This window comes from Cupressus sempervirens, chromosome 7, assembly GCF_028749045.1.
Source record: "Cupressus sempervirens isolate cs-2001-9-10 chromosome 7, ASM2874904v1, whole genome shotgun sequence".
Classification (NCBI taxonomy): Eukaryota; Viridiplantae; Streptophyta; class Pinopsida; order Cupressales; family Cupressaceae; genus Cupressus; species Cupressus sempervirens.
This window is the reverse complement of record NC_143124.1, coordinates 662,086,165-662,112,435: the sequence shown is the minus strand read 5'-3', so window position 1 is coordinate 662,112,435 and position 26,271 is coordinate 662,086,165. Positions and strand designations below refer to the sequence as shown.

General features: G+C 37.3%; 2 protein-coding genes across 3 annotated transcripts in view; one reads left to right on the top strand and one right to left on the bottom strand.

Annotated features, from left to right (window-relative positions):
• The window catches only part of LOC149548402 (uncharacterized), a 256,377-nt gene extending 243,803 nt beyond the window's left edge, over positions 1 to 12,574 (top strand). For both annotated transcript variants that reach the window (XM_089792478.1, XM_089792477.1), the window contains exon 16: positions 11,351 to 12,574. In XM_089792478.1, the coding sequence (XP_089648604.1) occupies positions 11,351 to 12,298 (948 nt within the window). In that variant the 3' untranslated portion in view covers positions 12,299 to 12,574. The remainder of the gene's footprint in view (positions 1 to 11,350) is intronic.
• Positions 2,011 to 4,557, bottom strand: LOC149548403 (uncharacterized). The gene is made up of 5 exons (XM_089793665.1): positions 4,206 to 4,557; positions 3,938 to 4,090; positions 3,396 to 3,796; positions 2,848 to 3,253; positions 2,011 to 2,713 (listed from the first exon to the last, which is right to left on the bottom strand). Exons 1-5 carry the CDS (start codon positions 4,417 to 4,419, stop codon positions 2,133 to 2,135), a joined length of 1,755 nt encoding a protein of 584 aa, XP_089649791.1. The 5' UTR covers positions 4,420 to 4,557; the 3' UTR covers positions 2,011 to 2,132.
• Positions 12,575 to 26,271: the final 13,697 nt, after the last annotated feature.

The window sequence follows — 26,271 nt, the reverse complement described above, 5'->3', positions numbered from 1 at the left end:
TGATGAAAAGCTTTTGGGCCGCTTTGTAGGAATTCAGCGAGCTCAGAATTTTGATCTGCAGTATTGTTGATCCCGTGTTACTTTTAATCCTTATTTATTTTGGTTAATCCTAGTTCTTTATTGCAGAACTTGGATTTCTGGCTTTCCACAAAGAGCTTCCTGAAATGCCAATCACAATCTTCTAGGCAATATTTCTTTAGATGCTTTGTTTCTAAATGATATGGACTGTGCAAGCAACCGCAATCTACAATTTGTTTAATTCAATATTATTGTCTTGTGTAATGTTCCCATGTTTTAGCCTTCACGTTCGCCAAAGTCTAAGTGGAGGATAAGAAGAAATTAAATTAATTTCTTATAAAGTCATTCAATTAAAAATTAAATGTGACTTTGTATTTAATTAATTTAATTATTTACAAAGGAGTAGCTTCTAGGGTATGTATTAATTATTGGAAGGACGGAAGCCTCTCGTGATTTAATTAATTATTGCCAGGGAGGAATTTCTAGAGAACACATTAATTATTGGAAGGAGGAAGCTTCTAGCTCTTGCAATTAATTAATGTTTTAGTTCCTTCCAGAAGGATGAAGAAAAGGATAAATAGGGCTGAAAGTCTCATTGCTGATCATCGGATGATTATGACTTGCATTTGATAAGAGCTTGGATGTGTGAATCACACTCCCTTCTTTTGGCAATAGAGGACGTTCATTCTTTGTTGTAACATTCTAGACGTCATTCCCTTAGGGTTTGGCCTTTGGAATACATCTCTTTGTAATTGATTACAACATTCTCAGCATTAATATAATTTCAGCCTTGGTTCAGCTTTTGGGCATTCCTAGGTGTCTATTACAGTGGTATCAGAGCTATAAGTCCTACCATCCTGTGGAGATCTTCAACATCTATGTTTGAGCATGCGACAAGGGCTTTATAATTTTTGCAATACCAGAGCAAGACAAAGTAGGAGTCCTGACTCACATAACGAATGAGATAGTTCATCCGTGCAGAGGGACATACAATCTAGTCATACAGACCTAGAGGAGACATTCTTTGAACAAGACAGCAATATGGATGATCGAGATGATAGGAGTACCAGTCCAGATCAAGAAAATGCAATGCTTAGGTTATTGAGTTCATTAGAGGAGGGGCAGCGGATGCAACATGAGCATAATAGGTGAATGGATATGATGATGTAGCTATTGGCTAGACAAATGGGCATCAATATTAATCTAGGTGATGCCAACAATGGCAACAACAATAATAGGGGCAATGATAATGGAGGTTGAGACAACATTAATGGTAATAATAGCAATGGGAATGACATTGATAACTTTAGACATGTTGCACGGCCAACTCGAACAACTAGCTTGAGACCCCTTCTACCCACCTTCCCACCCAGAGAACCAGTTCAACCGATTAATTAACCACAGATTGCAGAGTTACATGATCAGTTTAGGAGGGATTGGGAGGCTAGTGGGCCGGAGTTTCAGGCGGATATCTCTCTCAGAGATTACTTGGACTTGAGGATGAGACACATGCCCAGATCAGGAGGAAGAAGTCAAAACTTTGAGCTGAGAAAGAAAGTGGGGAAACTTTCTTTACCATATTATGATGCTTTTGGGAAGATGACTGCATGAGCTTGGGTGCAGAAGATGGATACTTACTTGTAGTTGAATCAAAGAAACGTGAATCGGAATCGGATCGGAATCGGCAAGGCCGAATCGAATCGTGAATCGGCAATGAATCGGCAATGAATCGGCAAATTTGAAAAAACCCTTTAAATTTAAAGATTTGAACAATTTAAAACTTATTTCATGCACCCTTTATTGAATATAACTTAAGCACACTATAACATCATCAAATAGAAGTTAAAACTTAACATACATAAACATGGAACATAAAATCCATCACATACGTAACTATGTTATCTAAAATGTAAATTGTAGGCTAGCTGAAGTAAATAGAAATCAAATGATCATAATGATTTAAATCATAGAATGTATGTAAGATGATCCATAAGACATCAAATCATAAATTTATGTAAGAATCTAAGATGAAGATCCATGAAAGTTTGAAACATATGTCTATCAATGATTCAGTATCAATATCTGTAAACAAAATATAAAAACAAGGCTCCAGCTCAAGCCTCAGGCTCATAGTCATCATCATCCTCAACATCATCCTCAAGCTCGGCTACAGCCTCAGCCTCAGCCTCTGAGTATCCAGTTTGCCTAGTAGCAAGGCGTCTAATGTAGGTCCTAGAGGATTGTCGAGCCATATCTCCCGCATATAAGATGGGCTCACGAATGTCGCTAGAGCCTGTGTCTGTGTGTGCACGTGTGCGTCTACCAATGCCTGAAGAACGTGCTCTAGCTGCCTCAGCCTCTATATCCACCTGGTCAATCCACGCACGGTCTTCCTCAGTGAAGACCGGATCTACAACCTCTGTGAGCCACTCTGATTCTGGATCAATCTCCTCCAGAATGATCGGAGAGGAGTCAGTGCCCAAAATCTTTCTGATCCTAAGACGGAGGTTGTAATGAACGAAGACAAGATCATTCAACCTCTGCACTGTCAACCTGTTTCTCCTCTTCGAGTGGATGTGCTCGAACATGGACCAACTGCGCTCACATCCAGAAGCGCTGCTTGGCTGACTCAGAATACGAATGGCAATTTTTTGAATTTTTGGGGTTGTGGCCCCAAACATTTGCCACCATCTATCTGAAATAAGGGAAAATAAAAATAATTAGTCTCATTTACAAATTACAAATTACAAGTTAACTCTAAAATTACATAATCAACTTTAAGTTTAGAATCTAGATTCATGAACATTGAATATATTATTTAATTTTTACCTGGCTGTATTGTTTCCCGAGCATCTATGGCTACCCTACTAGAGAAAAGTGGCCCTTCTTTATTATTGAACTTATCAAGCTCAATAATTGCAGCACTGCTATCCTCATCAGTACTCAACCTCTGGATCACTGTATATAATCCGGTGAGAACCTCCTCATCCGCCTTGAAGTCAGGACGGAAACGAAATGCCGAATTCAAAAAGTAAGCTGCTGTATGGATGGGTCTGTGGAGCCGATTCTGCCATCTCCTATCAATGATGTCCCAAATAGGGGCATACTTCTCCTGCACTCCTGCATACTGAGCTCTAATGGCCTCCTTGGCCCTATCCATGCCCTCATATATGTAGCCCATAGAGGGCTTCTCCCCATCAGCAGTTCGTAGGAGAGATACAAGAGGCTCAGTGGCCTACATATAAAGTAAAACAAAAATTTGAGTCAAAACTTAAACATAGAATAATTCAATAATATAACTTAAGGTAAAACTAAATCATTAAACAATTAGCATAGTAAATTGTAAAATATTAAATGTTAAATTGCAATAAAATTACCTTAAGGATTTCTCTAGCAGGTTTCCAATAACCATCATCATCAAATATGCAATCCACCACATCTATACCTGCAGTGGTCATAGCATAGGAAGATGAAATCCACTCCCGCCCAACAAACATGCTCCTCAAATCATCCCTTGATGTCAACAAGGACTGCAAGGTGATGAAATTCGAGTCAAACCTCGTGATCCCTGGACGAGCTAACTCTTTGTCTCCTGTGTACTTCCTCATTGTGCTAAGGACAAATGAATGATTATAAATAAACTTGCATATGTTTTTTGCTCTTTTCACACATGACTTGACCCACTCAAGTTTGCCAATTTCCTCCAACATGAGGTCAAGGCAGTGTGCTGCACAAGGGGACCAAAATATGGTGGGGTGCCTCTCCATCAAAAGTTTGCCTACAACAATTTTAAGATAATTAGAAATTCAAATTTCAAACATGTTAGAACTTAGGAAACTTAGAAATTCTAAGTTAGAATTAGAAAAAGTTCAAAATTCAAATAAATTTATTTTCAAAACTTAAAAAGTTAAAAGTTTACCTGCAGCAACATAACTTGCTGCATTATCCGTCACCACTTGCACCACATGTTGTTCCCCCACCTCTGCTATAACTTCCTCAATAACCTCACATAAGTATGTGGCGTTTTTTACATGAGCAGAAGCATCAATGGATTTGAGGAACATGGTATATCCTACAAGTAACAAAACAACGAATTATAATTACTATTAGCAATCAACAAATCAAAATTTGAATTAGTCAATCACGATTCAAAATTATGTATGTAGGAAAGTAGAATGATCAATCACCTCCACAGGATACAAGAAAATTGAGGAGTGTTCTTCCCCTCCTATCTGTCCAACCATCAGTCATGATGGTGCAACCCTTTTCGATCCACTCCTTTCGGTTGTCCTCAAGCTCATGCCTCATATCCTCAACCATTTCCTCCAGGAGGTATCCACTCAACTCAGCGTCAGTTGGGGCTTTAAACCCCGGACCACAAATGGTAATTGCATCTATCATGTTCTGCCAATAAGGAGTCCTGTCACAAATAGATAATGATATTGATTAGAAATTTAGATGTCAAAAACTAAAATCATAAAACAAGTAGATATAATTAAAGTTTTACTTTTACTTTTAACTTTAACTTTGAAGATAACAAAGAAAAAAGAATCAATTACCTGGCTGCAATAAATGGAATGTTGCAAAAGTACTAGAATTTGCAAATCTCTTTTCTGGCAGCATCATGAATCTCCTTGTTCAAACCCATGCCCTCAAGCGTGGGTTGGGAGCCAAGAGTAGTGCGGGGCACAAAGTAACTATCCATTCTGCTTTTCCGCACTCTAGGCCGCAATAGGTTGGTGTTGGACTCTGTCTTAGTATGAGACCGACTACCACTAACACTCACATGAGCACTAGCACTAGAATGAAAAGGAGGCCTAGAAGAACCCTCTCCAACACAACCTACGGATGCGGAAGCTGATGCAGATGCACTTGCAGATGTAGATGCGGTTGCGGATGTGGGAGCACAGGAGCTAATACCTCTTAACCCTTCAAGTTGCATTTTCTTAGTCAACTTGTCTTGTTCAATTTTTTCTAATGCCACTAAACAAGAGCATTTTGCCTCAGCGGTTTGTTGAGTGCAAACTGTGACATCATGGCCAGGTATGCCAGCAATGTGGTATTTCAATCTATAGATACCTCCCGAATTTATTTTTTCTTTGCAAAATATACATTTTGTTTGATATTTGGTTCTCCCAGGAAACTCTTCATTATATTTCCAGCATTCATCTTTTTTACCCATTGTGGAAATTGGAAAATGAAAGCAAAGGGCTGCTGCAATAAAAAAATTCATGTAAAAAATCAAAGTTTGCAACTAATAAACAAAAACTACAAAACAACAAACCCTAGTTTGCAATTTAGTAAAAATTAAAAACATTCAAGATTTGCAAATGAACACTAAAAAAATTTAACAAAAAATGCATACTACACTAACATGCAAAAAAAAAATCAACACTTACCTCTTGCAAATGAGTTGAGGAGTGTTGATATTGACTCCTTAATGCTCCCAATGCAATTTATGGCCTCCCCAAATGGACTTCTGATCTCTTTGGTGCTCTTCCTTCTTGCCGGTTGGAAACCTATGGATTCTCTTTTCTCTTCTTCTCTCTCACTCTTCCTCTCTTCTACTCATACTAAGCAAATAGAAGGCTCTTTAGGGTTATAACAAAGAGGAAAGTCAACTTAGAAAGCAAATAAAACATGTGTTTTTTTTTTAAAATTGAACTTTCTATCCTTGCTGCTGCGGCCGATTTCTGGAGATTCACGATGGTGATTTTGGCAATTTTTGCCATGAATCGCCGATTTTGGCGATTCACAAGAAAAAATTGCCACCAACGATTTCCGATTCCAAAAAAATCGGGAGCCATGAATCTTATCGCGATTTCGGCGATTTCATGGCGATTTTTGGAACTATGAGTTGAATCCTATGCCTGAAGAGGAGGCTATAAAATATGTAGCTATTCACTTGGATGGACCGGCACATGAGTGGTGGCACCATGGCATGACATAACCAAATCACATCTTATGAGGAGTTCACTGAGAAGCTTATAGAGAGATTTGATACTAGGGATCCTAAATTACAGTTTAAGGAGTTGGCACAACTCAAGCAGTGGGGATCAGTTGAAACATATATCAGTGAGTTTTAGAGGGTAGCTGTGTTGGTCATAGATATTTCAGAGAGGAGGTTACTAGTGTTGTTTATGGATGGACTCTCAGAACCCTTGAGAGGTTGGGTCAAGGGACATGACCTAGGTACGTTGCAGGAGGCCACTAAAAAGGCCCGCGACTTAGCACCTTCTTCATTTAGGAGCAGATTTCAGCACAAGGATTCTTATATGAAAAGGGACAAGGAGAAGGACAAAAAACCTTTTCACAAGTATGCTCAGCCCAAAAGAGATAAGTTGGATAATGATACTTTGAATGATTTAAGAAAGAAGAAGTTATGTTTTCATTGTAGAGAGCCTTGGGATTTATCTCATAAGTGTCCCCTCAAGGCTAAGGCAAATCAAATGGAATATTTCTCAGTAGAAGAGTCACAGTTAGAAAGGGAGGATCAGCACTCCGATTCAGATGAGGATAGCAGTACTGAGGGAAGCAGCATTCCTAAGGATGAGAAGTCATTAGCATGATTAATAGGGGCTCAAAAGGCAATCACATTTAGGGTTAGAGGTACTATCCAAGGGCAAAAAGTGATCTCACTCATTGACATTGGGGCTACACATAATTTTATAGACGCACAATTTGTAGCCAAGAGAGGTCTACAAACTAAGGAGCATGCTGGATTTAGGGTTATGGTAGCTAATGGTAACAAACTATTATGCACTCAGAAGATATTTAATCTTCACATCAGGTTTGGAGATGGCTATGAGTTGAAAGATGAGTTCTATGTGGTAGACATGGGAGACTATGATGTCATCTTTGGCATGGTATGGATGGCCACCCTAGTAGAGTTCACATTTAACCTAGAAAAATTGGAGATGAAGTTTCAGCATAAGGGAAGAACTGTGATACTTAGGGGACTTTCAGATGGAAGTTGTAGATTAGTTTCCTTGAGAAAAATGCAAAGACTTTTTCGGCATGATAACATAGAGTGGGCAGCAGAATGTTTCACTATGCCAACTTCACAAGAGCCACAGGTGAAGAGTCATCCACTAGAGATTCATTAACACTTGACAGACACACTAAGGTATTTGGCAAGATTCCGAATGGGGTTCCGCCTAACAGAGGAATAGAGCATGTTATTGAGCTTGAGGAGGGAGTCAAACCAGTCATGATTACTCCCTATCGTCATCCTAAGAAACATAAGGATGAGATAGTGAAGGCAATTAAGGAGTTGTTGGAAATAGGGCATATCAGGCCTAGTAAGAGCCCTTTTGCTTCAGCAGTAGTGTTGGTAAAGAAGAAGGATGGGACAATGCGCATGTGCATTGATTATAGGGCATTAAACACGAAGACCATTAAGAATAGATATCCCATCCCACGAATAGATGAGCCGAGTGATGAGTTACATGGTGCATTTTTTTTACAAAGATTGATCTACGGTCAGGATATCATCAGATCAAGATGAGGGAGGAGGACATTGAGAAGACAACTTTTCGGTGTCACTATGGTCACTTCGAGTTTTTGGTTATGCCATTTGGGCTAACCAATGCCCCTGCTACATTCCAGAGTTGCATGAATTAGGTATTTAGGGAGCAGCTTAGGAGATTTGTTTTGATTTTCTTTGATGACATTTTAGTCTTTAGTAAGACTTGGGAGGAGCATTTACAACATCTTGAGATGGTGTTGTCTACTTTGGAAAAAGAATCATTGTATGCCAAGGAATCTAAGTGCGAGTTTGGGATGATTGAGCTACTATATCTTGGACATATTATCAGTGCAGAGGGAGTTCGGGTAGATCTTGAAAAGATTAGGGCTATTGTTGATTGGCCTACTCCTACAAATCTTGCACAGCTTAACGGATTCCTTGGTCTCTGTGGATTTTACAGGAGATTTGTTAAAAGATTTTCACAGCTTGCTTTCACATGGACAGAGGTAGCTCAAAGAAGCTTTGATCATTTCGAGAAGGTGATGTCATCATGTCCAGTACTAGCTCTACCAGATTTCACAAAGCCATTTGAGCTTCATTGTGATGCATCAGGAGATGGGATCGGGGCGGTCCTAATGCAGAAGAAGCATCCCATTGTTTTTGAGAGTAGGAAGCTCCGTGGAGTGGAGAGGAGCTATTCCATCTATGATCGGGAGATGTTGGCTATAATGCATGCATTGGCCAAGTTTAGGTCCTACCTAGTTGGGGGAAAGTTTGTTATCAAAACCGATCACAACAGCATCAAGTACTTCATGAACCAACGTGATTTGAATGATAGACAACAGAAGTGGATCACGAAGTTGCAGGCTTATGACTTTGACATTGAGTTTGTCAAAGGTAAGAAGAATGTGGTTGCAGATGCCTTATCCAGGAGGCCTCATATTTGTGCTCTAGTTGAGGTTACAGGAGTTTGGAGAAATAAGATCACAGAAGAATATGCGAAGGACACTTGGGCTTCTAGAGTAATTGCAGGCACCATACATGATGATCGCTATGTGGTGATGGATGGGTTGATAAAGTTTTAGGACAGGATATATTTGATTCCTTCATCACAATTTAAGGAAGTAATACTGAAGGCATTTCATGATGCACCTATAGCTGGACATCCAGGGATCCTTAAGACCTATAGGCAGATTTGTGAGCAGTTCACATGGAAAGGGCTCAAGGATGATGTTCAAAAGTATGTCAGGGAGTGTGCAATTTGCCAGCAGAATAAACGAGAGCACACATATCTTGCAGGGTTGTTACAACCTTTGCCTATTCCGAATAGGAAATGGGAAAGTATTTCCATGGACTTCATCACCGGGTTACCACGAGTACAAGGGAAAGATTGCATCTATGTGATAGTTGACCGACTGACGAAGTTTGCTCACTTTTTTGCTATTCCATCCACTTATACAGCAGCACAGGTGGCTGATTTTTTCTTCAAAGAGATATTCAGATTACATGGGCTACCTACTTTCATTGTTAGTGATAGGGATAGTAAATTCATGAGCACTTTTTGGCAAGAGCTGTTTAAGTTGTGTGGTACTGAACTTACACCTAGCACTAGTTATCATCCACAGACAGATGGGCAGATAGAGATTGTGAATAAATGGGTGGAAGGATATCTGAGGAACTATGTGACTACACAGCAGAGGGCTTGGGTCAAATGGCTACATATGGGAGAGTACTGTTATAACACCACTTATCATATGTCCATTAAGATGACTCCATTCATGGCACTGTATTGTTATGAAGCACCTAGTTTCATGGATCTGGTTTTGGGAGATAGTAGAGTGCCCAAAGCAAAAAACTTCTTGCAGGATAGTCAGGATATTTTGAGGGTGCTCAAGGAGAATATACAACAAGCCCAAAATCAGCAAAAATTGTATGCTGACCAGCACCAGATAGAGCGTAGTTTTGAAGTTGGGGATATGGTTTACCTGAGGCTACAACCATATAGACAGTCATCACTCAAGAAAAGCGGAGCAAAGAAGTTGAAGCCTAGGTTTTATGGCCCCCACAAAGTGATCGGCAAGGTGGGTGAGGTTGCTTATGAGATAGAGCTTCCAGAGAATAGTCAGGTGCATAATGTGTTTCATGTGTCAAGGCTTAAGAAAGCCATTCGACAAAGAGTTGTGCCTTCAGCAGAATTACCACCATTAGATGAGGAGGGAAAGCTTGTATTAATTCTTGAGGCTATTCTGGATACTAGGGAAAGGACTTTACAAAGCAAGTTGATTAAAGAATATTTAGTCAAATGGAAATATCTGCCTGAGGAAGATGCTACTTGGGAGAGTGAGCAGGTGCTACAGCAAATAGGACTAAGATTGCTTGAGGACAAGCAATTTCAAGGAGGGCAGACTTGTAATGTTCCCATGTTTTAGCCTTCACGTTCTCCAAAGTCTAAGTGGAGGATAAGAAGAAATTAAATTAATTTCTTATAAAGTCATTCAATTAAAAATTAAAGGTGATTTTGTATTTAATTAATTTAATTATTTATAAGGGAGTAGCCTCTAGGCTATGTATTAATTATTGGAAGGACGGAAGCCTCTCGTGATTTAATTAATTATTGCTAGGGTGGAATTTCTAGAGAACACATTAATTATTGGAAGGAGGAAGCTTCTAGCTCTTGCAATTAATTAATGTTTTAGTTCCTTCCAGAAGAATGAAGAAAAGGATAAATAGGGCTGAAAGTCTCATTGCTGATCAGCGGATGATTATGACTTGCATTTGATAAGAGTTTGGATTTGTGAATCACACTCCCTTCTTTTGGCAATAGAGGACGTTCATTCTTTGTTGTAACATTCTAGACGTCATTCCCTTAGGGTTTGGCCTTTGGAATACATCTCTTTGTAATTCATTGCAGCATTCTCAGCATTAATATAATTTCAGCCTTGGTTCAGCTTTTGGGCATTCTTGGGTGTCCATTACATCTTGTCAATCAAATAGATTTGTATTCTTTTAGAAGTGATGAAATGAAAAAGACAAAGTCGTTGTTGGGGAGATCATAACAACAATATTTTTATACCCCTACTTATCTTCCATCAAACATTTTTTGTATGCCAAATCTTGAGGAGCTAAAGGGACAGGTATTGCTGAACATATACCTAATTATTCTAGTTGTTTATGGCTAGTTATAATACCTCATGCTAGTTACTATATTGTTTTAAATTTACCTAACTTGAATTGTTTTGTACATCTTATGTGTTCATAGAAGTTTAGATCTTAGTTTGGTCTTCTTGTGTTCGTGGGTTGGGCACTGCAATTTACTATGCTTAAGAAGTTTCAATAATATTGTTTGGAACTACAAAATGTTTTTACCTTAGCTCAATCATCTGGTTTGTCTCACAGTGGTACATAGAACTGTACAAATTTAAAATTCAACCAATTAGTGTGGCACTGATAAAAACTGTCTCTTGTTTATCATCTAATTTTAAAAGTGGGGAATAGATCTAATTTAATCTCTTGGCGTGCACAGTGGAAGCAATTTATGCAGCCTTCAACCTGGTCACATCAGCAGAGAAGTATTTCGGTATAGTTTTAGAAATGAATTTGTAGAACTGATATGGGCCATTGTTTAAGGCTGGATAAGTTTTGGGGAGAAGTCAATTTTCTCTGCTAACCATGATTTTGATTTGGGTCCTTATATGGACAATTAAGTAATATCGAAACTTTGGATTTGAATTATAGACTGCTTCAAATACATGCTCTTTTATTTTCTACAAATAAGTCTCACTTTTTCTTTTTATTATAATGGTTTATGCATCTGGGAAAATAATAATTGCATCTTTATTAATGCTTTATTAATTTTTTCTACAGAATCGGGAGCCTCAAGATCGTCAGCATAGGGGAATTCAAAGTTTTCCACCAGATATACTACAGATACCTATGCAAAGTGGCGGAAGAAACAATCTAGATCTGCAGCACATATCTACTCCACGAAACTCTGTTCAGTTGACCCAGGAACAACAAAATCACCAATTATTTAATCAACTCCTTAGACAACAACAACAACAACAACAACAACAACAACAAAGAGCGTCTACCCTAGCTCAACAAGCTGGGCAATCTGGATATAGACAATCACCCACTGTTTCTAATGTTTCTGGTTTGGCATCATCGCCTGTGATGAATCAGCATTCTCATCCAGCCCAAAGAACTATGCCTAACCAAAGACCACATTCAGGGCAATTTTCTAGAGCCCTTTCATCTACAAATTCAACCTTTCAAAGGAACAGCACTCCAGTTCCACAGAACATTGATCATTCCAGAATTACAGGGGGAGATCAAAGATGGAATTTATCGACAGCAGCACCAGTTATATCTTATGCAGAAGGAACTCAAGAAACATCATTGGAACAAACATGGAGGCCTACTGGAAGGATGAGGGGGAGTATTGTTGGTTCTGGCCGTGTTGTAAACAGTGTTGCACAACCTTATATAAATCAGCATAGCTCATCACCTCATGCAAGGGGGTTAATTGGTTCTGCACAATCTGTTGGTCATGCAAACTTGTTAGCCGCTACACATAATAATATGATGCAAAGACCTCAGTTAAATACATGGAGTGGCGATGTACATAATCCTGGTTCACAATGGAACCCCAACAATGGGACACATCTTAGATCTGCAGGTGGCAATATGACCACACAAGTGCAGGGTTCCGATCCAAACACTCTGAACTCAGTGGGAAGCCCTGAGTTTGAGTGGGCAGGGTTCTTAGATCTTCAAACGCCACCAAATGATGCCTCACAGATGCAAGGTTGAACAAATAGCTACTGTACAGTATTGATAACATCCAGAGTATGATTCAGACTTTCAGTTTAAATTTAATGGAGAACATAATTATTTTTTGAGCACTGGCTTGTACAGTTATTTACAAGGATGTTGTCAATCTTTGACATAAGTTTGATGAATGAAAAGACCTGATTATTTTGTTAGTGCACGCCTTCAATACTTTATTTAAACTAAAGAAATGTAGACTTCCTACATAAAACAGTTTGTAAATATGAGATTATTAATCAGCATATAGGGGGTTTGTCATGTACTTCGTATTTTAGTTTACCATTTAATGTGGAGGATGAATGATAAATTTTTCACTGTTTGCTATGAATGCGTGCTGAGTTTCGAAAGGCAGTACATAGTTTTTCTTTGCTAAGACATAGAAATATTGAACAATGAATCAAATGCTGCTCTTTTCTTTCTGGAGTCTTATGTGGTGCTTTGAACGGACTATGTAAGGAAAGTGGTTTATCTTCCAGTGAGAAATATTCACAATTGAAGTTGTAGCAGCAGGATGGAATCCCTAATGCTGAGAACGTAATAAACCATTGCAGTGGTTTGCCCAAATAAAGGCTACTATTGTTTCATATCCTCGTGTTATTGAAATGCCAAATGGTAATATCCGAAAAAGTCCAGAGATGCGTATGCTATATATGATTCAGCTGAGGACAAATTTTATGCATTTTGGAGCTTGCCAGTATTGACACAGCTCTTTAATTAGCTCCTCTCACTTTATGAGATGCTACTATTCTGCTTCGTGTTTTTCCTATCAGCAAACATGAACATCTGCGATTTGTATCAACCATTGACTAGCTGCATTTGCTTAGCATCGGTAGTCTTGTTTTGATATTTGATGGTCTCTTCAACTGCATGAGGCTTAGAATGAATTTAATAACATCTAGTTTGTGTGGTTTAATATTCTATGTGGTGAATTGCAATTGACGGCTAATGAACATGCATGGATTTTATTTTTTATGCACCGAAATGGATATGACGCTTGCACATGAATGAACTTTAATATGTCACATAAGCTTTTTTATATGTTGGATTTTAATTTGATAGATGTTTGAATGTGTTAAGTCCAACCCGTCAAACCTTTCATCTCCCCTGTTTTTTGGACTTCTCCAGCCTTTTTATCTCGTTTCATCTCTCTATGGATGCGAGGACTTCATTTTTCCTTTAATGAGTCTTGTGTATAAAACTTAGTAGCAATAAGAGATATTAAGCTATGCTCTACAGTGTTAATGTATAGCTGCCATTAATAAATAATAAATGAGAACCCTGCTTTTCTCGTGGATGTAGCATTGGTGAACCTCGTAAGTTGTCATTGTGTACTAATATATGTGTTCTTTTATTTGCTATTTTTGAATTCTTAGTAACTCTTTTTAATCTTTCATGTTTTTCTAAAAATTGGTATTGGAGTCGAGGAGAATTAGGAAACTACTTGGAAATAAGAAGAAATAGAGGAAACACGCAAAATGGAGAATTGAGAATTTTCTTTGGATAAATTTTGGGCTGGGGAAGTTGCAACTATAAGCATTGCTAATCCAAAATGACCCGGGTGAAAATTGGGAAAAATTGGATTGGAAGTCTGTGTAAATAATTCTTCTTTCATTATCTAGGGATGTCTTATTCTATAGATGGTGTAAGAGAGAATAACGAAAGGATGTTATGATTGTTTATCGTACATGTATGAGAAGGCCTGTGCATCAGATAGGATTTTTTATCATACATGTATAAGATGGGCTTTGCATCAATAATTCACATGAATATAGTGAGTGAGTTGTTCAGTAAGCTCTAATTAGATTCTGAAATAAGGGCTATTTTGTTAGTGTGTTGTTTACTAGTTGGGAAGGAATTGTTATCGCTGAACTCGGTATCTGGTAAGGGAAGTGTATGAAATTTGATGATGGTGTTCATTTTTTTCAAGAATATGGCAAGGAAAAATCAAGTTACCTCATCGGGAGATTATTTGGTCATCAACAGTATAGGGAGGTCGCAAGAACGAGGGAAGAGTAATTATAGGGGAAGATCGGAGTTAGTCAAAGATGGAAGTGCAAAGACAGAAAAGTCGTCTGTTCGTAGTAAGGAAGGTTGAAGACCAATAAAAAGAAAACGAAGTAAACACAACTTAGAAGATGTTGACGAGTGTTTGTTTTAATTTATTTATAGGAGAATATACAAATTTGTGGGTCCTTTTTTTGGAACATCATTTCATGGCTACATCATGTAAGGAAATCAAGTTGACGGTGTGGATTCTCCTTGGTCCTTGGCTTTAGGTACGAGTGGGCACATCTTGGTTCTTAAACCGTTTTTGTGATGGCTTTCGCTGGTTGGTAGCTTGACAGCTTCGTGCCTTGTTGGGCTGCCTTGCAGGTATGAATCCTCCATAAAACAAAAAATATATCTTAATTAAGAGTCTTCTGATATTATTGACAAGGAAAATGTTACATTAAAATTGTAAAAGGGTAATATCTAATTGCTAAATGATATTAGAAATGTTCCTTAACTTTTAAAAGAGAACTTGACTTTAATATAGGAAAAGGAATGTGGGGTGTACTAGGTAGGTACTAAGTGGAGTGAAAAAAAATGATATTGGGATAATATTTTTTTTAAGTACTCAAGTTCACTAAGTTAAGTCATGTAAGCTTATTAAAAGATAAGCTCTTTATAGTGTTTTAAAGGAGAATTATACATAAGCCATTTTAAGGGTTTTACAAAGAAGTTAAAAGTGGATTTAGTTTACACATTTAATTAAAGTTTATATAGGTTACTTCAAGCTCCAAGGTAGTGGTATCTAAAATCATATTATTTCATGATTCATCAAACTTTACTACATGTAAATTGAACCATTATGTCTATTATAAGGGATTTGGAAAATTGTAAACTTGTGTTGTTATATAATGTGCTAATTAAAATAACAAGCACGATTTTGGAAAATGGTGAAATTGTGTTGTTATCGTATAATATGCATGGTTAAAAAATTGGCAATTAAGATAATATTTGGTTAACAATTTTTTAATGAAGGATTTGGTTTCTACTAGTAAATCCTTGGAATGGAAATGATTAAAGAGGGAAAAAGAAGGAAATAAAGAAATGTACTGAATCACGTTGAAGGTATTTGATATGTCTAATATGAATCACATTGAGGTAATTAAAAAACCTCCAGTAGATAATTTGAAAATGAAGGATTTGGTTGCTAACAATAAATTCTTGGATTGAAAATGATTAAGGAAGAAAGAAGGAAATAAATAAATATATTGAGAAGCTATTTGATAGGTCTAATATGATTCACGCCAAAGTATGCGAAAACCTCTAGTAAAACAAATCAAATTATCTATTATGATGAGTTCTTAGATACAAAGCAAAACACCTAGTGAAAGAGTTTCATACCCCCAATGCCGGCACAAGATTGGATTTTGCTCATCCAATGGGATTGACCAATCATTATATTGCAACAAGTTGTAAAATAGATTCTAAGATATTTGTACAACACTTAAGAGCAAAGGATGTACAATTATAAAAGTTTATAAATTTATTGGCTCTAACATGGCTAGTGACTTGGATAAAATGCAACCACCATTGGGTATGTATTTTACTTTTGCAATGATAATGATCAATTGAGGTCTCAAGCTTAGCATTATCCACCATAGAAGCATGATATATTGCAATTATGGTAGGACCTAATGAGATAGTGACAACAAAAGCATAATCATTTGGGAAAAAATGCAATTTTTTTCTCCAACATAGGATAAAGCTTCAATAATATCACTTTTATTTGAATTTAACTTGAACACGATATTTGAAGCTAGAAACAATAAACACTAATTTTGATCCTACAAATGCATTTGCAAAGGTTGTTTCAAAAAAGAATTTCAATTTCTTTAGGTTTCTCTTGGTTTGGTAAACATGTGCCAATAAGTCATCAAGAGTGGTTGTAGTCTCTATGTATAACCATTTGTATTTGGGATTGGACTTAAAATGGAAGATTGTATGGATGTGTGAAGTCCAAACATCCACCTTTCATCTTACCTTATTTTTGGACTCTTCCTCTTCTTTAGTAGTCTATCCCATTTTGGATGTAGAGAGTATTTAAGATGCTTCTTTTCCCTTTTATGAGTCCCACAAAATGTGTGGTGATTTATGTGTCAAAATTAGTATCAACGAAGTAGAAAAAATGTATATCTCCTTTACAATTTCACCTACATTTTGTCTCCACTATTGTGTCCATTCCTTTAGTATTTGTGTAGATTCATTTTGGCCTTTGCATCCATATGTTCATCTCAAGATGCTTAGGGTCTATTAGTTTGAGATTTTTTAGAGTTGACATTTCTTTTGATATTTTCTTTTTCTGATTCACTCCTGCTTGAATTGTTTATTTTTGAACTATTGGTTTTGCCTTTTGTCAATCTTTTAAATTGAGAAGCAATAAACAATTTGTAAACCTTGTCCTAGCGGTATCCTTCTCTCTTTCTTTGCCTATTGTTGACCAAGTTTGACCCATGAAACCTCATGCCAAGTGTGTTGTTTTTATCAAGCTAAAAGGTTCAAAGTTTCTTTAAGTAATCTTGAACCACTTTGTACCACTTTCAAATGGTACAAAGGAGTCCTGAACCTCTTTGTACCCCTTATATCCAGTTCAATAGTTCAATGGTTCCTTCGGTTCAACTTGTTTTTGATTCACACTGACACTTTATGGTGGGCCCTAGCTAGACGCACTGCAAAGTTCAAGGAGAAATTGCACTACAACTGGACGCCATTCTGGAACTGACACTCGTGCAATTTAGTCATTTGTAGAAAGGTGATAGATGGTTACCATTTTGAGATAGTCATCATTAATAATCATGCCGAGATATTGATTTATGGATCAAAGGTAAAGATTTGGTGTCTGCGAAGGTAAAATATCACTTGAACTCCTTGCTTGGTAATTAATGCCAGATGTTGTAGTAGTCCCATCTCCCCTTTTTCACGGCTGTAAGAATTCATTATGCCCATTTCATAATTAATGCCTTGTCCTTGCCTCGAAGTCTATATGAGGTAAATTATTCTTTGTAAAAAGAGGCATAAGTTTCCTTAGGTGATTTAAACGCTAGTTGCAAAAATTTGGAGAAATAATTAGCTTTCATAGTTGCCATAGTTGTTCATCAAGTAAATTTCATACTCCCCATTCCTACATTTCATCTTCTGATAAACAAGGTAGTGACTGCTTCTTTTATTTCCAAAAAGCAAGGTTCTAAGTCATGAGGTCTACTTTGCATATGTTTGGAAATACTCGTAGTCTGTACAGTAAGTCACCTGTCATATCATATACAAACCTCCTAGGGGTTAATTTAGAGGGAATAACATAGAGGCTATTCGAAAGACTATCAAAGCCTTTTCCACCAAAGTCTTGGATTGTAATTTTCTTAAGGCTTCTACTTTTCTTCCTGCATATCCCTATCCAAAATTGATCCAAGAATGTGTTCAAATGTATGATGTACCCAACAATGATATTCTGAAAAGGGATGGGAGTGTGTTGCTAAGCATTACCAGAGAATTAGTGTCTAAATTGTTCCACCTTGAAGAATAAGAGTTTTCTAACATGACTCCTACGTCGTCTTTAGTGAAGTTCTCAACAACTCCAGATGTCTATAGGAATGTTGTTGCAAGGAGCTAGACTGTGACATTTTACAAAGGTGGTTCTAGGTTGCTGAAAACCCTTAAGAAAGATCATATGTCCCCACGAGTTCATGATATAATAGTTTTGATGCACAAAAGATGTGGTTCTCCAGATGTGAGTCTGCTTGAAGATTGGATGTATTTTTACATCTAGATAGTGTTGGAGGGGTCACAGTTTTTTAATTGGGCTGAGTTAATTGCTAGCTCTTTAAGGAACTAGATCAAGTGGGCTTTGAACCTAAAGAAAGATTTTCATATGTCTTCATATTTGATGTATATGTTAGCCAATACCCATGATTTGCAATATTTACCTCATGAACCCTGAACTGAGAACATCACTGTGTATAATTATTGCCCTATGTTGCGTAAAGACAAAGCCTTGGAAAATTTTAGAAAAGTCCATGATATTTTCTCTGGGAAGCTATGTTTTGAAATGAAGGGTTCTCCTCGTTGTAGATTCTCTTACGAGTCTCAGAATTCAATCCTATGGAAGCATATACATTTAATATCCTAAATTTACTTATTTGAGGATAGGTGGTTTTGACGATGAACCCATGCGACTCCCCATATATGCTATTGATTATTTTATCCTAGCAGAGGTGTCTAGGCAACTACTTGCTATCATGAACAAGTTTTCCACCGAAGAAGCATAGGATGTTATCTTCCAACTTAAATTAGACAAACTAACCTGTAGAAGTATGGAGGATGCCATATGTATAAGTTTAGACTTAGTCAATTTTCGTTTTGGCTTCTATCATGCTAGGCATGATTTTGATAGTAGGGGGATATTTCATAGCTTATTCGGAACCAATGTCAAGTTTTTCCCTATTTATAATGTTGAAGATTTTTGGGAGGATTGTGCAAATGAATTGGGAGTATGGAAAAGAGAACCCTCCAGGGTTACCATTTCTCAGATTAAGTTGTATCAGCTGAGTATAGATGTGAACATCATAGGTGTCGAAGAGGATACGATAGATCTTATTGACACTCAAGTAATTGAATCCCTAGTTTCCAAACAAGTTGTCATAAACTGGGATTCCGAAGAGGAAGATAATATTTTTGAAAAGACAAAAGATGTCTTTAAAAGAACAAATTCTTGGCTAAAGATGAAAAAGAGAAAACATGTTAAAAAATAAGCTAATCCTAAATGTTCTAATGCTACCCTTAAACTTGCAGGTAATAGGAGATATTCAAGAACTAGCAATGTGAAGGGTACTAATACTTCCTCAGTGCGAAAAACCCGTTCCAAGAGCAAAGATGAGATGTCAACACCATCAGGACCTAATGAAGCTATCTAGGTTGATCCTAACAAAGAATAGGCTGGTGAACTTATTAACAACCATCGACAAGGCCAAATGACAATGGGCACATCTCCTTAGAGAATAGAAGTTATGAATACTCCAACCAAGAGTAATGAACCTCAAAAAGTTGCTACGTCCACTCCAAATTGGTTAGTTGCTTCGGTAAATAAGAAACAAAGCTTGGTACCTGTCTTCTTTCTGGTGGATGATATTGTGAGCAAGTACACTACCAGGACTCCAAAACTTAAGAGAACTAAGAGCACAACTAGGATAGTGTTTGACAACGAGACAAGTAAGAGCATTACTAAAGTAGCTACATATAATCAAAAGGAGGGTACATACAAGCTCAATCTAAGTAACTTTGAAGTTACTCACATGGACTTGGGAGTAATCAACTATGAAACAAAGGAGCATTGGGTGGAAGCGTCAACCAAGAAAATTGTTCTACAATCTAAAAAACATTGAATTGAGAAGAAAAAGATTAAGGCATAAATAAATGCAATGGTTGAATATATAAGTTTGCTAAAAGGATAGAGTTTGACATCTAGTGATCAATCACGACTCACATTTGATCTGAGTGCACCTAAGAATCAACAATTGATGGATGATTTGAAAAAGGGGAAAGTTGTGATCACTGTCTACAATTGGATTGATCAAGTGGTAAACCTGATTGCTAAGTTCATACAAGATCTGCACAAAATATTCACTCTTACTAAGGTTATACTCAGTGAATATTTGGAAAGAAGAAGTTGAAAGGTTGTCAGCCATGGTCACTCAATTGGTGGAGGTAGAAGATTACGATTCAAACAAAGTCTTGGAGGAAAATCCATTGCAACATGTTGATGCAAGGTTGATTCATGTTTTGCAGAAAACCATAGCTTGGAGGGTGTCTAATTATGGTTCAGCTATCTCTTATATGCAATCCTTCAAGAAAGAGTCCAAAGCTGCACTAGAGGGTGTGAATAGGGAATTTTAGATAATCAGTGTAGTCCATTCTACATTGTTCAAAGAAGGAGGTCCTTATGTTGAGACATTAGTTAAGCAATATGGAGAATACATGAGCCTGATTAAAAACCAAGCTGATCTAACCACATCCGATCTGACCAAGGTAGCCAAAGTTGAGGCAATGATAGACATGTGCAATTGACAACTTTCTAGTACCTCGATATTGTGACTAAGATGAAACGGGATAAAGCCACATGGAAGAACCGACTTCAGAGTATAAAGAGTCCAAATACAATTGTGATGTCCAAATTCATGGGATGGAAACTGGCACGAGGACCAATCAACGCCAAAGATGATGAGGATGAAGAGGAGTCACTTAAGCAGCAAGAAGATAATTAGCTTTAGAAAGTTTATTGCTTTATGTTTTTGAGATAAACTTTTAATAGTTAGTTTTGTTAGTTTTAGGTAGCTTGGATAGTTGTTCATCCATATGTGATTAATTAGCAAATATTTGTTAGTTAATTAACTTTTTCTAGAAGCAACTAGTAACCTATTGGTTAGGTTGTATTAATCAAGAAGCAACTAGAAACTTCTTGGTTAGGTTGTTATCAAGAAGCAACTAGAAACTTCTTGGTTAAGTTGTCTTGATCAATAAGCAATCAGAAAGATCTTGGTTAGGTAGTATAAAAAGGGGTTCAAGGGAGGCATTTGGAGAACATAACAGAGGAACACAAGTTGTAGAAGCATTTGCAGTGATAACAAATGGTCTTGTAGTGTTATCAAGCACATAGTGATAGTGTTGGGGATAGCAGCGGGGAATATTAGTAGGAGAAATTAGGAGGTTGTCTAAATTCTACCAGTGAGAGGCAAGAAATTTTGTATCTATTGATTCGCTAAAGTTAATATATTTTCCATTTACAAAATTGGTTTTCTCTTAGGGGTTTTTCCAGGGACAATTTGTCCAAAATATTGTGTTCATTGCGTTGTAAATTTATTTCCATATTTTATTGGTGAAGTTGTAGTTGTGTTATTTTTTGATATTAGCTATAAATTTATTTTTGGCAGATTAATAATCATTTACGATAGGAGATTAATAATCAGTGACTACAATAGTGTTAATTTTCACATGGTATTAGAGTAGTGTTGAGGGTAGAAGAGTTTTTTCCTAGGAAATAAATTAAGGGTTTATATAACGTAGTGTGATCTCTTCAAAATTATTATTTCTTTAATCCCTTGAGATGGCTTCAACTGGTTCAAGAGATCATGACATATTGGATGGTGTCTGGAAGGCCATAATTTCTTTATTTTTGGAAGAGAATGGTATCAAGGATTATGTTACTAGTGTTATACCTATACCAACGAATGCGACATAACTTACAACATATAAGAAGGATGATGCCAACGTGAGGAGGATTATCCTTGATGGTGTCAAGGATCATATTGTTCCACATATCTCAGAGCTAGACACGACGAAGAAGATGTGGGATGCCATTTTGAATATGTCAAGGATGAGTTAGCAACTATTGGAGATAGTCCCAGAGATGACGAGCTAGTGAGAATAACCCTAAATGGGTTTCCTAAATAGTGGAGTGTCTTTGTTCAAGTAGTCAGTGGACGAGATACCTTACTGAGTTGGGATTGACTATGGACTGATTTCACTCAAGAGGAGTTTAGAACAAGTCTTGTCAATGGGACCAACAAGAGTCATAAAAGTGAGGTGGAACAAGAGAATGTTTCCCTAGAAGGGAAAGGGAAAGCAAAGAAGGGATCTAGCAAAGGATTGAATTCACAAAGTGAGAAGAAGAAGAAGAAGGACCTTTCTAAGGTCAAGTGCTTTGGATTTCATCAGTATGGTCATTATGTCAGTGATTTCCCAGACAGGAAGATGACAGAGAAGCAGGTGGCAGCTTCAGCAAGTGCAAAAGAACTCTCCAGTAGACTGGAAGATGAGTTTGCACTTATAGCTTGTATGGTGAACTCAACCTCATAGTCTATTTGGTATATAGATAGTGAGGCATCATTTCATATGAAAGGAGTTAGAGAGTACTTCTCCAATTATAAGGAGGAGAACACCAATATCTAGATTTCTATGGGAAACTTGTCTAAACTCAACCTAGTTGGGAAAGGGACTATTAAGTTTTAGAGGGAGAATGGAAAGATAATTTTAGTTCATGATGTATTGCATGTGCTAGGCTTAGGTACAAATTTGATTTATGTATCTATTCTTCAAGATAAGGGGTATAATGCATTCTTTAGAGGGACACATGTGTTGATTAAGCACAAGGATTGGAAATCACCCATAACTATTGGAGTTAGGAGTGGTCACCTTTATAGGGTACAGTTTGATACTCCTAAGCAACTATAATCCTAGAGATCTTGGAGAGTTATGGCATAGGAGGATGGGCCATATTCATCATGGAGCACTCAAATTTCTTCGTGAGATGGTGAAAGGTGTTCCAGAGGTGAGCACAAAGCATGATGATGTATGCAAAGGATGCATGTTGGGAAAGTTTGTGAAGGCATCTTTTCCAAGGTGTGACACCAGATCTGAAGGTGCTCTTGATCTAGTACATTCAGATGTATGTGGACCGATGTCAACAAAGTCTATCATAGGATATGAGTACTATGTTACTTTTATCGATGATTTCTTTAGGAAGACTTGGATATACTTCTTGAAGACCAAGGATGAGGTTTTTAGTCAATTCTAAGAGTTCAAGGCTCTTGTGGAGAACTTGACAAGAAGGAAGATAAAGGTTCTTTGGTTAGACAATGGAGGTGAGTACAAAAGAAATAACTTCCAGGAGTTTTGTACCAGGGAATGAATCAAGAGAGAGTGGATTGTTCCCTGCAATTCATAGTAGAATGAAGTTGCTAAGAGGAAGAACCATTCTATATCGTAGGTGGCAAGAGCTATGCTACATGACCAGGATAATGCCCCATTATTTATGGGTAGAGGTGTGTAGTACAACAATCTACATTCAGAATAAGGTTCCACATAAGGCACTAGAGAGGATGACACCAAAGGAAGCTTTCACAAGAAAGAAGCTTGATGTTAGCCATTTCAAAATATTTGGGAGTTTGGCAAATTTTCATATTCCAAGTGATACATGTACCAAGTTAGATCAGACTACAGAGAGAGGGTACTTTGTTGGGTATAGTGAAACCTCAAAGGCATATAGGATTTTTATCCTTGGGATGAAAAGAATTATTGTGAGACGTGATGTTAAGTTCATGGAGGAAATGACATTTAGAAGGTCCAGAGATTTTCTAGTAGATGATCAAAGTGAGCAACCAACATAAGCTCCAAGGCCTAGTCAAGGGAAACAAAGCACAAGTACAGTTACCAATACAAGTGTAGGATCAAGTGGTGAAGATTCATAGAGCATGGAGCAATAGGTACAACAATAAATGCATCTATAAGACTTATAGGTTGATATTTCACCCTCTACAGTTGCCAGTAGGAACCGTGAGGTTCAAGAGATGGAAACGGATACTCAAGAGTTTGTGGGAGCTCCTAGGAAGAGTACTAGACAACGAGGACAACCAACCAAGTTCAATGACTATGTGGCATTGGTTAGTTAGTTGGTAGATAGTGAACCTTCCAGCTATCAATAGACTGCATAACATTAGGTATGGCGAGATGCTATGGTTGAGGAGTATTCCACAATAATGCAAAATGATGTGTCGGAGGTAGTTCCTAGACCAATAGATAGGGCAGTTGTTGGATCATGCTAGATCTATAAGATAAATCATGGTGTAGATGGTAGCATCAATTAATACAAGGAAAAGTTCGTGGCCAAGGGGTTCTCTCAAAAGGAGGGAATAGACCATGAGGAGACATTTGCTCCAATGGCCAGGTATACTTCTATACGAGCTGTGATCTCATTTGTAGCATAGATGGGATGACAGATCCATCAAATGGATGTCAAGACAACATTCCTTAATGATGAGTTGAAGAAGGAGGTATACATAGAGCAACCAAAAGGCTTTGTAGCACCCAAAAAAGAGACCCACATGTGCAGATTGAAGAGAGCATTGTATGAACTCAAGTAGGCTCCCAGAGCATGGTATGAGCGCATTGATACATACTTGCTAGAAATGGGCTTTGTGAAGAGTGAAGCGGATGCTAACCTCTACTACTTGGTGGTTGGTGGTGAGATTCTCATTCTTGTTCTTTATGTGGACGACTTGTTTCTTATAGGTTCACTAGGGCTCATAGAATATTGTAAGAGGGATCTGGCAGAAGAGTTGGAGATGGACTTAGGACTTATGAACTACTTTCTAGGCATGGAGCTATGAAAGATAAATGGAGAGATTTTCCTTGGTCAAGGGAAATATTGCATTGAAATCTTGAAGAGATTTGGGATGGAGGATTGCAAAGCCATGTCTACACCCATGATCACGAGTTAGAGGAAGGTATATACATCTAAGGAGAAGGATGTAGATCCCACCTTATACAGATAGTTGATTGCTTCACTTATGTATTTGGTCAACTCTAGGCCAGATATAGCATTTGCAGTAAACTCTCTTAGTCTGTTCATGGATGAACCAAAGAGAATGCATTGGACAACAACCAAGCATGTATTGCATTACTTGCGTGGTATAGTTGAGTATGGGATCAAATATGTTTGAGGTGAAGGTATTAGATTTATAGGCTATACTGATGCAGATTGGGCAGGAAGTACAATAGACAAAAGGAGCACTTTAGGGTGTTCTTTATGTTTGGGATCAAGAGTTGTATCTTGGTTTAGTAGGAAGCAAAAATCAGTGGCTTTGAGTTTGGTAGAAGTAGAATACAAAGTAGCTAGCATGGCGACGTGTGAAGCTATATGGCTTCAGAAGTTATTAGTAGCCTTGTTTGGTCAGAAGGTTGGGACTACTGTGATACACTGCGATAATTAGAGTTGCATCAAGTTGTTTGAGAATCCAATATTTCATGATAGGTCTAAACATATAGACATCAGATACCACTTCATCAGAGATTGTGTACAATGGGGGGTTGTTCAACTACAATACATACCTATAGAGGAGTAGGTAGCAGACATTTTGACTAAGGCATTGAGGAAGGCAAAATTCATCTTCTTTAGAGATAAGTTAAGTGTCATGCAGAACAACTTACTCGCTAAAAGGGAGTGTTAGTTTTAGGTAGCTTGGACAGATGTTCATCCATATGTGATTAATTAGCAAACATTTGTTAGCTAATTGACTTCTTCTAGAAGCAACTAGTAACCTATTGGGTAGTTTTTTTTAATCAAGAAGCAACTAGAAACTTCTTAGTTAGGTTGTCTTGATCAAGAAGCAACTAGAAACCTCTTGGTTAGGTAGTATAAAAGGGGGGTTAAGGGAGGCATTTTGAGAATAGAATAGAGAAACACAAGTTGTAGAAGCATTTGTAGTAATAGCACATGGTCTTGCAGTCTTAGCAAGAGCATAGTGATAGCAGTGGGGAATATCAACAAGAGAAATTAGGAGGTTGTCTAAATTCTGCTGGTGAGAGACAAGGAATTTTATATCTCTTGATTTGCTGAAGTTAATATATTTTCCATATGCAAAATTAGTTTTCCCTTAGGGGTTTTTCCAGGGACAATTTGTCTGAAAATATTGTGTTCATTGTGTTGTGAATTTCTTTCCATATTTTATTGGTGAAGTTGCAGTTCTATGTTTTTTCAATATTAGCTATGGATTTATTTTTGGCAGTTTAAAAATCATTTACGATAGGAGATTAATAATCAGTGACTACAATAGTTTTAATTTTCACAAGTTTTTGGGTCTGTGTACTCGTGGATTGTTTATTTCAACGACTTTCATAAACTGTCTAAAAATTGAGCTTTAATGGAGATTCTCAGACATAGCTCTATAAATGCATGAAACTCAACAGTTGTTAGGGTTGGCAATTTTTGATTGAGATCAAAATTGAAGACTTTAGTTTAGTATTTACTTTTGATTTCTCTACAAGAATTTTGAATCATTAGTAGCATACAAAAATGGAATGATTTTTTAATGAATGAAAGGTCCCATAAACTATTCAAAGACTTTGTGCTTTGGGCTATTCGT